General features: G+C 35.2%; 3 protein-coding genes and 1 long non-coding RNA gene across 4 annotated transcripts; 2 read left to right on the top strand and 2 right to left on the bottom strand.

Moving 5' to 3' along the window:
• Positions 1–612: 612 nt before the first annotated feature.
• LOC140823819 (uncharacterized) lies at positions 613–2,880 on the bottom strand. The gene is made up of 2 exons (XM_073185326.1): positions 2,640–2,880; positions 613–2,029 (listed from the first exon to the last, which is right to left on the bottom strand). The coding sequence occupies exon 2, from the start codon at positions 2,016–2,018 to the stop codon at positions 999–1,001; it is 1,020 nt and encodes a 339-aa protein (XP_073041427.1). The 5' UTR covers positions 2,019–2,029; positions 2,640–2,880; the 3' UTR covers positions 613–998.
• A 1,721-nt stretch (positions 2,881–4,601) lies between these two features.
• On the top strand, positions 4,602–6,382 carry LOC140823817 (small ribosomal subunit protein uS14z/uS14y/uS14x). The gene is made up of 3 exons (XM_073185325.1): positions 4,602–4,824; positions 6,031–6,130; positions 6,207–6,382. Exons 1-3 carry the CDS (start codon positions 4,763–4,765, stop codon positions 6,213–6,215), a joined length of 171 nt encoding a protein of 56 aa, XP_073041426.1. The 5' UTR covers positions 4,602–4,762; the 3' UTR covers positions 6,216–6,382.
• LOC140823818 (uncharacterized) lies at positions 5,022–6,024 on the bottom strand. The gene is made up of 2 exons (XR_012116288.1): positions 5,477–6,024; positions 5,022–5,133 (listed from the first exon to the last, which is right to left on the bottom strand). It is a non-coding gene; the product is annotated as an uncharacterized lncRNA (long non-coding RNA).
• Positions 6,383–11,466: 5,084 nt separating the features above from the next.
• Positions 11,467–15,764, top strand: LOC140823815 (QWRF motif-containing protein 2-like). The gene is made up of 7 exons (XM_073185323.1): positions 11,467–11,669; positions 11,746–13,295; positions 13,815–13,934; positions 14,739–14,855; positions 14,944–15,033; positions 15,145–15,252; positions 15,341–15,764. The coding sequence occupies exons 1-7, from the start codon at positions 11,654–11,656 to the stop codon at positions 15,401–15,403; spliced, it is 2,064 nt and encodes a 687-aa protein (XP_073041424.1). The 5' UTR covers positions 11,467–11,653; the 3' UTR covers positions 15,404–15,764.
• The last annotated feature ends 1,056 nt before the right edge of the window (positions 15,765–16,820 follow it).

Below are 16,820 nucleotides of genomic sequence, written 5' to 3'. Positions count from 1 at the left end.
AAGGTTGACCAGTCTCACTAATAAGATTCGTGAAATCGTCTCACAAAAAACTTACTCTTCTTGTTTAAGAGGTTTCCCAAAAAAACCCTGTCTTTTCCAACCGGGCAATTTATCAAATTTCTTGAACGACCGAAAATAATCAACTCCTTGTCTTGTTGAACCTGTGCCAATACATATGATGTCGGGATAAGGTTGTCACTTGGAACATCGAGGTAGTCTTGCAATCCATCGTGGTCGGATATTCGCATCAAATGAAGAAAACGTAACAGGTAGGAAGCCGACATAGTAATGAATATTTCATGATCAATTGAATACAAATATATTGGCTGAAAATTTTATATGCCTAGGCCTACGCTGATTAGCCACTTTTCTTAATATTTTAATTAACATGTTTCAGGCAACGACATTCTATGATCTATACAGAACCTTCTGTGCTAATATATCTCTATTTTTAATTAATAAACAATAATAATAAATCGAGACATTCAGTATAGATTACATTTTTTAAACATATTTATTAAAAATTTGGGATACGGTGACTTCTAACGTTGAATGAAATGAGTTCGGTGGGCATGGGAATGTTCCCACGTATGATAATGAATAAACAAAAGATGGCATCACACGTAATATCTCAAATATTTCTCTGCAAAAAATTCGTGTCTGCTGATGTTAAAATCACTAAAATATTATTGTACATCATATGTAACTCGAAAAACAATGCACAAAACCCAGAAACTAAGACACGCTAAACACTGTCAAATGTGTGAAATCCCCTACTTTAATGATTTCCCTTTTTAACAACTAACATAGGTAACATCTGTACGAAAAGATAAGGTACCTTGCCCGAATCTTGACTTTTTTTTCCCTCGGGCAATGCTTGGAGGTACTGAGTTAAAACTCGACAATGAAGTTTTATCATCTCTGAATGGATTAGCCAACGGGAACTTTTTTGAAACTAATCTAAATAAGCTGTCTGTGTGGCGTCCCTGGTGCGCTGTTTACTTCTCTAGGGCGTAAGTGCGGATTTTTTCAAGGTGTGTAGGCCAGCCGTCCCCAAGTATACGAGGATTTGACTCCATTGCAACACGGAAATCCAACATGCTTGCAGAAGTTGGACGTAGCGGTCTTGGTGTGAATCTTCCTTGCAAGATTCCGCTCGTAGCAGCGGTCATTCGACCATTCGAGTGTGATCTAGCAACTCCCAGACATGGCTCGATCAATCTCTTCAAGAAAACATCCAAACTATTGTTTATCAAGTTAACACAATCTAACGAAATTCCAACTCCCTCTGAAGCCAACTTTTCCTGCAGATGACTCGTTAGAGATCTGGTATCAGGCAACTCAAAACTATTTTGACATGTTTCTGTGAAATTTATACGCTTAAGAGCAAGAGGGACATTTGGAGAAGCACCATTATTCTGGAAGACACCGAGCGGGGCAGTGATATCACCCCATCTTCGAAATCTTGTGCTTCCTGCAACTTGGTTCACCTCTTCCCCATCGTCAACCAAAGGTCTACTATTGAGAGATTGCAAATCTTTCCCATTTGGTTGTTCTTGTGTCACTACTGTTTCTTCAACCGTGAGACTTGGGCTCTTACCCAAAGGCCCGAGAGGACTTGGACGATCCCGAAACTTACGATCTCTATTAACAGGAGACCGACACTTGCGGGGAGACTGAAGCAACATATCACCATAAAGAGACTTTGCACAATATTTCTGGTAACCACTGGAAACTTTAACTCCAAGCCCTTCAACTTTCCTAGGTTTTTGAGGAGGAACTTTAGCATGACAAGCATTTTGGAGTATGGATTTAATGAGCCGATTATGAAGGGACAAATTCTCTCTTCCAATTGTCTCTGTGCAGCTTTTATCAAAATCCGCCTTGTTAACCTTAAAGCTGAGAAACTTCTCCAGCTGATCAAAGTAGTTATCCGCTCTTTTTGGCCCAATTTTTCTGTAGATAAAATCCTTAAGCTTGAGTGTGTCCACTCGACTAAAATGGTGGCTAGCCACCATTTTAGGTTGAACTGTTAAATATCCAATACACCAAATCCAAGTCAAAACTCAAGAGAATAATATCTAATCAATATAAATCTCCAGTCACTTCGAAAAATGAATGCACGAGATTCAGGATTATGATGCCATATCGAACGCAAAACACAATTATGCACAAATATCATCTACAATGCAATTAAAAAAACACAAAATTATACACATCATAGAGAAGGATCACTGTATCAACAACTTGCAATCAACACCAAACACTTGAAGCACCGGGAATTTGTTGTTCGGGAAAAAATAATTAAATTTTCAATCATGACTACCAAAAACCTCAACTTTCATCATCAAATCGCAAGGGACAGTGTTAGATCGAACATTGCAGAAACATCGGCTTCGAACAACACCGCAAGAAAATAAATAAAGAAAATCAGATCTAAAACCAAAATTATCGAAATCAATTCACACCAATTTAACACAAACAATACCAACTGGGACAAAGACCCAGAAATAGAAATAAAATTCAAATTTTTTGAATCATGATACAAACCCAGTTCACATTAGGACGAGAAAGTAAAACCCAGAAATCGATTTGAATTTTCCAAGAAAACTAGGGTAAACAGCGAGAGAGAGATTGACCTGAATGGCAGAAGTTCAAATTGAGCGTGAAGTTCCCAACTTTCCTGTTTGATCCGGGCCTGAGTTACTATCATGGGTTGAATTTGTCTCTAAAGTCTGACCTGAGAGACATAACAAAGCCAAACACCAACTTTATTGGTCCGTTTGATCATCCTCTTAGGTTCGTACACAGGTGAATCTAATGAGTACAGAGGGCTGGATTACATAAGGCTCTGTTTGGTTGTATGCTTTTGACTTCGGTTGCAGTAGTTCTCTTTTTTTTCCTCTTATAAACTCAAGAGTGAACTAGTTTTCATACAAGGTCATTGACTCGAATTTTCAAAAATTTACAAAAATAATTATAATATTTTTAGTCAAAACATTTAACTTCATTTCAACCGACTGAGGTAGAACTAATTCGATGATAGATGGAATGAAAATTTATTATTATGTTTTTTTATGATGTGAAAATATGCGATCACTCTAAGTAAATCCATGAATTAACACAATAACATATAATTCATGTTAGCTACGTAAATCACATTAAACAAATCACGTTTGTATCCTTGTTTTCGATATGAAGGAGATGAGGCACAACAGCGGAAGCTAGAATGCGAGCATCGTGCATGTGATCACAAGGGGCTGCTTCAATGGATGTTTCACGCAACAGAAGACAACTCCCCCATAAAATGTGTAGGTTTTTTTTTTTGAAAATTAACATTTATAACATCAAGTCGGTAAATTTCGAGTTACAATACAAGAAAGCCAAGATGGAATATTTCCATCTAGCCAAATTACATTGGAAAATATGTTGAATGCTCTATGAGCAAGAAAGTGTGCTACAGTATTGACTGAACGATGCATGTGTTTGATCGATACAAAATGATTCACTAGGAACATAGAATTAACTTCAAGAGTTAAGACACCCAAAGGGCCAGTGTCCAGATCTGGGTTGAGAACTAATCAAACCGCCTCCTTGGAGTCAGAATAGATATAAACAAAAGAAACTCCCACCTGTAGACAAAGATCCATACCACAACGAATAGTCAAAATTTCAGCTGCAAGGACCACTACCTGGATTACATATGATAAGAGCATGACCACCTATTGTTACTCCCCGTGAATATCCAATTATCGCTCCAACATTGAATTTATTACGCCTGGTATCAAACCCTGCATCAAAATCTAGTCGAAATAAGTTAGGGATAGGCGGCTTCCATAAATGATCTGCTGAAATTTGTGAAGAACTCACTGAGATAGCACACTTTAATATAGAGTTGCGAACCGAATCTAGAAATGCATAAACCCAATCCACTCTAAATTACATGTTCTTATCCTCGGCATCATGCTTACGAATACAAGTTTCACGCCAAATCGCCCAGCAAAGTGTCACAAACAATTCGAATTCCTCCTAGTTAAAGCTCTTTGACACATATAAAGCACAATCAAGAAATGAAGCATCATGTAAATTTTTTTTATGACGTGGGGATATGCACATGTTATCATTCATTATGTATTGGGTAAATTTTTGGACTAAAACAATAGCTTGCAAAGTACGTTAGCCAGATAAACTGCAGTTGACAAGTCATTATGCGCGACTAACTCACCCAATAAAGTGTTGTTAGAGAGCGTCGAACTCCTTATCATCGGTCAAACACTCTTATTTGCGGGCGAAGCATTAATTATTATAAATAATTTTTTTTATAAATAGTGTGGTTTTCAGCACGATAAATCTTTGTGTAAACTGTAGAATGTAATTATCTTAGAATAACATGTAAATAAATATCATATTTGAAAAGGCGATGATAATAAGAGATTGAGTTCAGATGTTGCGCTTAATGTGTTACATTAATGAATATATCATGAGTAATTTCGGAAATTAGAATTTAATCATTAATCCGTTAAGAATTAAATGGGCCAATAAAAATAAAGGATAATAAATTTTAGATAAATGGGCCACAGCCCTTTGGGCGAAGGTCTAATTACAAGTCAAAATTAGGGTTTTGACTTTTCGGGCCGCCAGAGTCGCCCAATATAAACTCCCTTTGTTCCTTCTTCCTTCAGACCCTTGCAAAAAGCTTCTAGCGGTATCTCTGAGAGTATTCAACGGCTTCTGAAAGTTTAAATCGATCGAAAAGAGCAAAATGGGACACTCCAACGTCTGGAATTCTCACCCCAAGACCTACGGGCCTGGATCCCGCACTTGGTATCTTTATCTTTATCCAAATTTCACTTTTTTTTCCTCTTTACATTTATTTTACTTTGATTACTGCTGTAGTGGCGCATGATTTTTCGTCTTTGATTCGCTTTTCTGTACAAGTATTGGTGTGATGCGCTGATCTGACCTGCGGATTTTGGATTGGTTGAATTGGACTGATTGTCTGATTAGGTTTTATGCTATCCGTTTTGTTTTGTTTTGTTTAAAGTTTTATGAAATAAAAACTATGCTGAGTGTTAAATATAAGAGTAAAGTCAAAACTTCTTATTGATTTGGTCATTTGTTTTCATCTTGAGGCTTTTATAGCAAAGTTAGGATCTTCACGGGGATGACATGTTTATTTTTTTGTGGTTTCATGTCCCTTTTGCTGCGTAGTTATATGTCCGAAGGTAATTCATTACATGTTTTGAAGGCCGTTCACTAATTCTCTAGCTAATTTTGAGTACTTTTTTGTTGTTTGAGCACTTTTTTGTTGTTTGAGCTGGTTTACCTTTTATTCTTCATTGTTATGTCATTAATGCTGTCTTGGCTTCCAATTTCGAACTATGTGGCACATAGTTATGTGAGATAATAAGGTGTGGTCACAGCTCATATATTGATCGTTAGTTATTTCATTTGATTGTTGTTTGCTCAATTTGACCCCCTATTTATGCTGGGTTGCATGAAATGGTAAGGTGTGGTCTGTGATCTTTGGTGGCAGCCTTGTTTTGGCTTGGTTCTTTGCATCAGTTGAATATCGCAAATCTTTGTTACGCCCTTGTTACATCTTTAGCTGTGCAATAAATCACGGGAAGTATACCGGCCCCTTTTTCTTGTTTTATATGTTCTTATTACTTCATTAGTATTTTATGCTATGAATACCATATCAAATGGTTTTCTTCATGCCGTGAAATTTTACCTCTTAGTTGATCTGGGTTGAAAGCAATTGTGTTATCGCAAGAGCTCCCAAGCATGTTAATCCCTTCAGAGCCCCTTTTAGTTAATTGAGTCGTATTCAGCCAATAATGAATGCCACTCTAACGAGTATTAGGTTCATTCTTACCATCTTGGACTGAAATAACAAAAGGCTCGATTTGTTTTTGGAACCACCATTCAGTTTCACATCAAGTCATCCTTCTGTTAACAAGTTTTCAACTGCTTAACTTCTTCCTTTTGTTAGTTTTAAATTTCATTTGGGTTATGGGCTTTTGGCAGTCGTGTGTGTGGGAACCCCCATGGTATAATCAGAAAGTATGGCTTGATGTGCTGCAGACAGTGCTTCCGCAGCAACGCCAAGGAAATTGGATTTATCAAGGTAGATTTACTCGTATACAATGTTTTGTTTGAAACTGACATGACTACTTGTGATTTACCTGAAATCTTGTTTGCAGTACCGTTGAATATATGGTAAGTTGCTGAGAGAGGACTGCTTTGGCACAGAACTTTTCAAGAACCCTACGGGAATTATTGTTTTGATTTGGTAATGCAACTTGAAATAGTTTGTTAGTCTCACATTCTGCTATTTTGTGTTCATACTAAACGGTTTGCTATTGTATTTCATTTTTTTCATCATTTGCATTTTAATCTATCGTCTGGAAGTAACCCGCCAGGCGAATTGGTTGAAAAAACTGTCCCAAATCTTGACGAGTGACTCAGAACCAAGACATGGTTATGAAATGATGCGATATGTTTATGTTATTAGGGGTATAATCTAAACGAATCGAGTCGAATATGACAAATATTTAAAAGCTTGAATTAGTTCTATTCGAGTCTAAAAATTTTGGCTCGAATTCGATTTGAATTAAAGTTCGAGTTCAATTCAAAAAATTGAATATGTTACGTGACTATTCAAACTATTGATTGAAAATTAGTATTGAGAAGGTCCAAAATTTATTTAATGTATAATTATTTATATTAATAAAATATTAAAACTTGCGAACTATCAAACATTATAATATGGGTTTTAGTTCGGCTCGGAAAAAGTTTGAACATTTTCGAGTTTGACTCGAATTTGATAAGCTCAAATATGAATTAAAATACTTTTAAATTAGCTCGAAAAGTTCACGAACCGGCTTAATTCGTTACGCTCTTATATATGATACCAAATGTCAAAGAAAAAGAACGGTTTTTTAAGAATAAAAATAATGTCAGTACTCTCTCTTCCGATAAATGGACATTATCATCTCAGCAGTTCTCATGTAGGTGTCCATAGTGGGTGGAAACTAAATTATCCGCTCCACTAGATGCTCCAAACTGTGCTATATTTTGCTCAAACAAGTCTTCTTTGTACAAATTAGTAAAAAATAAAGCACTAGAAATACAAATAAATCATATGTTCCACTTGATGCTCAAAACAATTACACTTTGCTCAAACAATTTTTTTTTATTTGCATGAATTATAAAAAATTAAAACATATTAGACATTTTGTATGAACAAAATACAGTAAATCAAATAACAAGGCATTATATTAATATATTTTTCTTAAAAACAAATAATTTTAAAAATGATATCTAACAACGATAAACGATTAAAATAATTTATTATTTTTCTAAAAAAATGAATCGAATTTTTGTATATGATATATTGTATTTTCTTTATACATAATATTAGTGTGTTTAATTTTTAATAATTCATACAAACAAAACTTATCTGGGCAAATGTAATAAAATTTGGAATAGCAAATAAAGCAAAGTATTTCGTTGCCACAGTATTACCTTGCAAGCAAAGGGAAACACATTAAATTTTCCAAATAACTTAATTATTTCATATTGACTCAATATGATGTCTTAACAATTGATTGACTAAACACACCAAAGAAACAACTGATTGATTATTAAACGTATAATATATATTCGTAAGAAACAAGTACTTTTTTCTAAATCTATTTAAAAAAATGTCCACGGTTTTCTTTGTTTTTTGTTTTTTTGGGTGGGGGGGGGGGGGGGGGGGGGGGGGGGGCGGGGGCGGGGGCGGTTGGGGTTTGATAATTCTTTAACAAAAACAAATTATTGTGGAGAAAAAGAGAGAGTGAATAGGTTAGGCACTACGATTGTTTCTTGGATCATCAAGTGGGTTATGGCCTAACTAATTACTTTTATTATCTACCAAACACTACTTAATGATGGTTTAACGGATGTATAACATTTTAACTAAATTCATTTAAGCAACTCACATGCCCTCTTATTCTATTTCTCCAGCTACCTTTGATTTGTTTTTTTTTTCTGGTTTGATTGGATTCTACCAAATAAATCTAAAGTCCAATGTAATTAAATCTCGTTCCATCAATGCATAAACTACTTTAAATGTTGTAAAAGTTGGATAAACTGAGAGATATAAGTATAATCAAGGTAAAAACTTGTGTGAGACGATCTCACGGATCGTATTTTGTGAGACATATATCTTATTTGGGTCATCCATGAAAAAATATTACTTTTTATGCTAAGAGTGTTACTTTTTATTGTGAATATCAGTATGATTGATCCGTCTTACAGATAAAGATTCGTGTGACTGTCTCACAATAAACCTACTAAAATATCAATTGTGGTGCCGTGACATTCATTTTCAATTAAAACAGAGGTCTGAGCTCGATCTCATTTGATAACGAAAAAACTCACATCTACGTATAATACAAAAATTAAATTGATCGTGAATATTTTATATTATTATATTATAATGCCCATAAAAAAAACACGATAAATAGAGATGTTTATATTCTCCAGTCAATTTATTATAGCAATGTCACATGGAACCTAAATCTCTGAAATAAATATATCCATCGATTAGACAACGATTTATGTATTCCACCAAACAGACTTTAGGTCGCTAGTTTAGATCAAAATTTAAAATTTTAGTAACTGCATAAAAGGACAGACAAGGACTCCCCATTTTTCACTAATATTAATTAATTTGCTAAAATTGCAGGAGAGAAACAATTAATTTTCAATTATGAAACTTATTTTTTTAATTTTATTACTTAAATAAACAATAACATATAATAACAATTATATTTACAAAAAACTTTTATGATAATGTCTTATGAGTCAATTTTAAAAGACGAATTTCGTTACGAAAAATATTATTATTATTTTTCATTATAAATATAGATCAGATCGATCTGTCTCACATATATAAATCTGTGAGATTTTGCAGGGGAGATGTACTCTTATGTTTATAATCCATTAGTAAGTCAATTTATATTTACCACCAATTTAAATTTATGTTTCAACTTTTTTCAAAGAGAACGAAGTATTGAACAAATGCAAAAACAAAAGATTTTGTGCTGGAGAATTAAGTTATTGAAAAATGAACATTACTCTCCAGACTGTTCTTATCCCACTGTTAGACCTGGTCGTCAAGAGTCGAATCTGACCCAGAGCATAACTAGAACCAGATCTATCAACCAGGTCAACTTGCTCCGGAACTAGATATATTAATTGGGGGGTTAATTGTGACGAGAATCGCCCTAAAACGGTCCGATTACGGTTTACAGATAGAATACTCGTCAATCTGGCCCAACCCAACAATTAGTTTTAGTAAATATTAACTTAAGTGTTTCATTATGCTCACTCATTTTCAAATTAAATCTCAATTATACCAAATCATTAAGAAAATTTAAAAATCATTACATTTTTTGTCAGAGAACAACTACGCTTGTGCTTCGAAAATGTTATTGTGGCTGGAAAGTTGACAACGAAAATTTAAGATACAACTAAGCGAAAAATAATACAGTAGCCATCCAAATTTAATCCAGGAGTGCAATTTTATAAGAATCGAGTTAGAACATTGCTTTTTTTTTTTTTTCTGGAAAAAAATCATTTTTTTAAAAATATAAAAATACAAATACTGAGAAGCAACGGGAAACAATGAAGACAGAGACTGAATGTGACGGTGCATCCTATATAGGACATACGTAATAACAAAAACAAACTGGCATATTTGTTACAAAAGGCGATATCCTTATTTTCAGGCAACATTCAATTTTTTCCTCTGATTATTTCCATAACTATTTGGGTCTTGGATGTTCAATTAAATAATTTTTCCAAAATTTTCAATGAATAGAATTCGATGGGGCTTTGAGCCTAGCTAGATTCTTGATCTACACATTATTCCATACGATAATCATATTTCTTCTTCATCAAATCAAGATTTTCATTAAACTAAAAATTGATATCTTAAGCTAAATAATAGGTTTATAGCTTTGGTAAATATCCAAGCGGTTTAGGAATTTATGATGCCACATGAAGAGATTTATACCTAATTTATACGAATTTTATGCAAAGCCGCATTTAATTTTTATAGTAGATTTCTTGTGAAAACGTCTCATAAAATTATATTCATGCGACGAATCGATCCAACTCATATTTACTATGAAGAAACTATACTTTCTGCATTAAAAGTGATATTTTTCATGAGTTATGTCGGTATCGAGATTCATTCATAAAATTGACATGTGAAACTGCTAACAAGAGCTTTTGTGATTTTTTATTACACTATACATATACGGCATTAAGTGAAGCACGCTAAATCCATAATCGGGTAAGTAATTATGTATTAGTTTAATTAGTTACCAAAATTATCTTGAAATTTTGAATGAGTTAACTAACACATATGGGATGTTCATAGTAGGACAAAGTCAAATGTGTTTTGTGGGGACTTCTCAAGTGGAGTCAAGATTTTATAAATGGGATGTGTTTAGTTTAGTTTGGTTTAGTTTAAATATTTTTATATGATAAGTTTTTAATAAAATTGATGTGATTGAAAATTAAACATGACAAGTACAGGTTTATGGATTTATTAAATTATGCATTTAATCAAATTTCAAAAAAAAAAAATTACATATATTTTTTTGCTCATATAATTTTACGAATATTAGAGTGAAGAATGTTAAAATTTGAGATTGAAGAATGTTTATGTAAATGTCATGGACCATGGCATAGTATGAGTCTCGGCCCAACCCACACACCATTATGCGTAGGAGTTATCTAATCCACACACTGGAGTTTTTACTTTTCCAAGATTAGAACTCAAGACCTCCTGAACTTATATAGATCTTGGCAGCAATCCTGATACCAATTGAGCTATGCCGAGGTCCATGCAATGCCATGACCCATGATCGTTACAGTTTATCCTCAATGATCAATCCTAAATCAATAACTAGTTAGGTCATCTTTGAAAGTTTTCACATATATCGACACTAATCGATCGTATAGATGTCATTTGAGAAAAATCCATCGAGAAACTAACTAAAAATGGTTGTTGAGTTCCTTTAAATCACTAATAAAAATTATACGATTCACATGATGTCACCAAATTTACTCCAAAAATTTGAGCTCGAATTCGACTAAAAAATATTGAATATATTCGAATTCTGCTCTAGCACGATAAACTTGAATGATTAATGTTAGAGATACAACCAATATATCGTATATTGATATTTGCAACAATTATAACTATTATGTCGTGAGATTTTTCTATTATCTTATGCTATTTTGTATTAAATTTATCATAATAATAAATAAAATTTTTGCTTGAATTTTTTTATTTTATAAAAACTAAAATAAAAACTATTATATAAATTTAAGTATATATAATATTATTTAAATCGAATACAAATAAAATATTTAACAAATCTACAAAAAAAAAATAATCGGCAAACCGACTAGTTTCGTACCGCATACGAACAATACTGTGCCCTTCGTCTCTCAGTCCCCCACACCAACTCTCCTCTCCCATTCTCTCTCTGTTATAGCCTTGCCGGAAAAATCTTGGGAGTCTCAAAATTTCTTCAGCTTTTCTCACAATAAATTTAGTTTGGTGCAATGTAGCTGTGTTACGTCCATGCGAAGAAATCTTGGTGAGAAATGTGGAATCTTTCGTAGTCCCATTATGGATTTCTGAGCTACAGTGAGATTTCTTGATCTTTCTTGCAGGTGTATTATTTTGTAAAACGTCGACGCCTAAAGGGTTTCTGGGTGTATTACGTCGTAGAGCAAAATGTGAGTTGAATTTTTACGTCTGGTGCGTATTTGTATGTGTTTTCTTGGTTGCGACGATGGTGGCTGCTGTTTCCGGAGCAGCTTCAATTACTGACATAGAAAACCCCAAAAGACCTCCATTGTTACCTTCCGAGAAAGATAATAATAATGGTGTTTCAAGTATTCAGAGAAAACCCAAATCCAGGATGGTCTCTTCTAGGTACATGTCCCCTTCAACTTCCACTTCCACTTCCACTTCAAATTCATCATCTGTTTCCTCGTCTTCTTCTTCATCAAGAAGGTATCCCTCCCCTTTGCTTTCAAGAAACTCAACCGCAGTGTCCAATTCGCCTTCTGTTGTTCCCAAGAGGTCTGTATCTGTAGACCGCCGGCGGCCGGCGGCTACCAGGCCTCTAATACCCGATCTTGACTCCAAGAATGACAATGCCTCTGATGTTTCAGCTGCCACGAAGCTTCTTGTCACATCGACCCGGAGTTTGTCTGTTTCCTTTCAGGGTGCAGCCTTTTCACTTCCTATTAGCAAGACTAAGGTGGCCCCTGCGTCACCTAATTTGAGTAGTGCGAGGAAGGGAACCCCTGAGAGGAGGAGGACTAGCAGTCCCTTTAGGGGAAAGGGAGATACGGGAGGAGATCAGGCTGAGATTTCTAAGCATGTTGATCAGCATAGATGGCCTGCAAGGAACCGGATGATGAACCCATTATCGAGGAGTTTTGATAGTGGAGGTAGTGTCGTGGGGAGGAGCCAGTTAATTGGATCTGGAAATATGATTCGAGCTTTGCAGCAGTCGATGATTGATGAGAGGATGTCTTCAATTGATGATAGATTGAGTCTTGATTTGGGCAGTTCTGAGCTTCTAAAGGCTGTTCAACCAGTCTCTGATGGAAATTCGGTTAATAATGATTCATCGGTGCCATCTGATCTCACAGCTTCTGATTCAGACAGCGTCTCTTCTGGAAGTACTTCAGAAGTTCAAGAATGTAGTGGGGCTTCCATTAGGCGAAATGGTCTTTATGGGATTTCTGTTTCAGCAAGGTTTCGGCAAGAAACAAATAGCCGATTGAGGCAGCTTCATGATCCAGGTTCACCTTTATCAACAAGTCCTTCGGCCGAACTTATTATGCCGCCAAAATTGAAAATGTATGCTAGTGATGGTCCATTATCATCCCCACGAACAATGTCACCTCCTATACATCGAGGTATTAGACCTGCGTCACCTGGCAAGCTGATGCCACCCATGGGCTCATCTCCGCTTCGAGGAAATAGTCTATCTCGGATCAGGAATGTTGTTAGCACTATTAGTAACCATTTTTTTGAAACACCTTCAGTCCTTAGTTTTGCTGTTGATGTTCGGAGGGGAAAGGTCGCGGAGAACCGAATTGTCGATGCGCACTTATTGAGACTTCTCTACAATCGGCATCTCCAATGGCGCATTGTAAATGCTAGAACTGAAGCAATCTTACTGGTGCAGAAACACAGTGCAGAGGTGAGATCTTTTTCGTTCTTGTTATTATTGCTTGATCGTGCCAAATGAGATGTTATTTTGAAAATCACTATTAAGATTTTACATGTTCTCCGCGTGTTAAAAAAAACAGAATGCAACAGTGCATTGTAGCCTACTGTTAAAATTACTAAGAGATTGATGGATTTACTGGATACTCGGTTTTTGTTCAGAACTCAGTGATGTTCTCTTTTATGCACTCACATTGAACATTTCCTTTGCAATATTGAGGGACTTTTCATTAAACATGGCCCATAATATACCTTCTTAATTATGGCTTGGCTAAGTGATTCATGTACGATATTGTCTTATGATACTTCTAATATCAATGCTTTGATTGAAAAATGTCTGACATGGTTTTTGCACAAGCACTTGCTTTGTGATAATTCTTTTTTACTTAATGATCTATTGCTTTCTTTTTAGACATTTTATTTTTCCAAAGTTTCTTTTTCAGTATCGTATACTGCTGATGTGTTATATGAACTGTATCTTTTTCTGTACCAGAAAAATCTATGGAATGCATGGATAACAATCTCCGATTTACGCGACTCTGTTACCAAAAGAAGACACAGATTGCAGCTGCTGAGGCAAAAGCTGAAATTAGTTTCCATTATGAAAGGACAAGTAAGCTTGATCCTTGACTTCTATGTTTATAACATAAGAGCCTTTTGATACGCAAGGAATCAAATTTGTTTCACAAATCGATGTCTGATTACTTAAGAGAAACATTATAAAACCTGACTTTTAGAATTTAAATATTTATTCAGTTGATGTTAGTTTAAGTATTGACTTGCACACATCCAAAAAAAGGAAATGGGTTCTTATATCCACAGTTGGTATCTACTTCTATATTCTATGTGATCCAGCAATTGCTTGCCATATTTGACTTCAAAGTCTTAAAGAAACGTTGAATTGCAGTGAGAACTTCTTTTATCTTCTTGAATCACATTCAATTAGTTTCTATATAGCTTTAATAGGTAGTCATATTGAATAGCACTTCTAGTCCACTGGTTAGCAGAAGAAGAAACCAATAATAATGTTATGTCAAAATCTGGTGTTGCATTGAAACATGAGGATTATAAATCTAAATTTACCATTTTAAATCTAAATTTACCATTTTTTTAATGTTGCCACTGGTTTCTTTAACATTGTCTATGCTGTCTTGTTTAGTTGTATAGATGTAGTGTTTTGGGTTGCTTTATCATTTAAAATTTATTAACTACATTTTACCACCACCAATAAATTTTGTTATGGCAGCAATATTCTCAATCCAACAAGACTATTAAGTTGCTGCTTATACTAGATGAGTTTATGTAGCGATTTTTCTCTAAACCAAACTTCTTTGATTCTACTGCACGACCTCCTCATGTGTTCTTGTTTGTATTGTCTTTGTCAAAATTTTAAGCTGGACAATTTTTTTCCATTTAGATCTCCTTTTTAGAAAATTGGGCTTCTTTGGATAAGGATCACTCAACTGCTGTTCTTGGAGCTATCGAGGCTTTGAAGGCCAGTACCCTCCGTCTTCCAGTTGGCGGAGGATCAGTTGTATGTATCTTGCAAGCATCTTGAAGTGTAAAAAAGAAAACTTGTATCAGTATTTTACTTAATCAAATTTGTTTTTTAATGTTGACAGGCAGAAGTCCAAAGCTTGAAAGATGCAATTGGTTCAGCAGTTGAAGTTACACAGACAATGGCATCCTCTATATACTCACTTCTGCCAACTGTAATCTTTGAACCTCCTATTCTTGGATAGCCTGAGTTGTTTTTTTTTTATATATGAACCTTTGTCAAATGCAAGTAAATTTAACATGATATGTGCTACATGGATTTCCAGGTCGAGGAATTAAATTCTTTAGTGACCGAGCTTGCAAAGGTGACGACAAAAGAATATTCTTTGCTAGAACAATGCAAATATTTCATTTCCTTGTTAGCTTCCGTACAGGTAGATCATCAACTTTCTGCTCTTGCCACTGGAACATTCTTTCGCACCATTATTTTATGATAAATTCTGGTTCAACTGAATTGTACAGGTTAAAAATACTAGTCTGAGAACGCACATACTGCAACATAACCGTGTATCAACAACTTCTTAACAAGAAGACCCGTAGAACTGATATCGTACTTGAGTGTCCACCCTAAACGCTAACCATACCGAAACATCTCAACCCAAGTTGGGGGCAGAATAAGGAAGACTAAATGACGGGTTTTTGGCTTTTATTTTGGCAATTTTGTCAAAAGTTGGCTTCTAGTCCTGTACTCTAGGTGATCCCATATTACAGGAGATGGTCTTTATCCTTACTGATTAGCTGCACACACTAAGCCCTTTTCTTTTCCCAACATCTGGGAGGACTTGAAAACTGATGTATGTATCTAATATCCTAACTCATTAAGCATTTCTTATGCCATTTTAGTGTTCTCTAAAACTTTTCTTGGTATCAACAACAGTCAACCTCTTTATGAAATTAAAAGTACATTCTTGTCCTTGTGGTGGGTAAATTACATATCATCCCCTTATGTTGTTCCAAAAAGGATGAAATTCCTTTGAAATGAATCGCATGCAATTTATTCTTGGTAATTTGGTGATGATAAGCATATATTTGGGACACCAAAAGCAGACGCAAAAACAGACAATAGACAACACATGAAGGAGAGGTAAAATTCGTTTTTGGCCTTATTAAATGAGTTGTCCCACCACTAACGTGAGCTGTTGAAGTACACAAACGCATAAATTCATCACGGTTAACACTGACACCAGCTCGTCTCTTAACTCGTACTGCAACATGCAAACAAAGCTATCACGATTTATGCCTTGTCCATTTGTGTCGGCCTCAAAATAACAGACACATTCTTCAAATATAAATAATGAAAATTGAAATTATAATTGCATATAAATATTGAAGCTACATTTAGATTACCCGGATGAAATATTTGCATTTAACTAATGGTACGGAGATGGTGTCACAACTCACGTTTGAGATTATTCTGTGTTATCATCAACCTTTAATTATTGCATTTACGCAACGAGTTCCTGGATTAGAGCTGTCCGGATCAAGATTCTATGCAAAATTAACTTTAGTTGATTTAAAAAGCGTAGTCACCAAGGCTTAAATGTGAGATACAGGTCATACAATCATAGATTAATAGTAGAGATTTACATTTTTGTGTGTGTATATATCACACATCGTTCAATACCCAATGCAAAGTGAATGCTTTTTATATTATCCACCTAATTAATCACCGAGTTTAAGGGAAAATGCCTTCTTTCAAAAGTATCAAGATTGCATATCCATACCATTCTCCTCCGCCACCTCCTCCATGTAACCCTCCTCCGCCGCCGCCTCCTCCTCCTCCGTCATCACCTCCATGTAACCCTCCACCGCCGCCGCCACCACATCCTCCTCCTCCTCCACCTCCGAGACCTTGCTACTACAAAGAACATTGTGGTCACTATTACCCTCCAGGCGAAGGTCCAGCCGTACCACCGACTCCTTTGACTCCTCACTACCCACC

This window comes from Primulina eburnea, chromosome 2 (genome assembly GCF_022965805.1).
Source record: "Primulina eburnea isolate SZY01 chromosome 2, ASM2296580v1, whole genome shotgun sequence".
Taxonomy (NCBI): domain Eukaryota; kingdom Viridiplantae; phylum Streptophyta; class Magnoliopsida; order Lamiales; family Gesneriaceae; genus Primulina; species Primulina eburnea.
This window is presented reverse-complemented; position numbering and strand designations above follow the sequence as displayed.

Bases quoted from the DNA above. Each gene is read 5' to 3' on its own strand.
- LOC140823819 (XM_073185326.1), bottom strand. From the start codon at position 2,018: ATGGTGGCTAGCCACCATTTTAGTCGAGTGGACACACTCAAGCTTAAG.
- LOC140823817 (XM_073185325.1), top strand. From the start codon at position 4,763: ATGGGACACTCCAACGTCTGGAATTCTCACCCCAAGACCTACGGGCCT. The intron at 4,825-6,030 runs GTATCTTTATCT...GGCTTTTGGCAG, and splicing joins GGGCCTGGATCCCGCACTTG to TCGTGTGTGTGGGAACCCCC.
- LOC140823815 (XM_073185323.1), top strand. The intron at 13,296-13,814 runs GTGAGATCTTTT...TTTCTGTACCAG, and splicing joins TGCAGAAACACAGTGCAGAG to AAAAATCTATGGAATGCATG. The intron at 14,856-14,943 runs GTATGTATCTTG...TAATGTTGACAG, and splicing joins CAGTTGGCGGAGGATCAGTT to GCAGAAGTCCAAAGCTTGAA.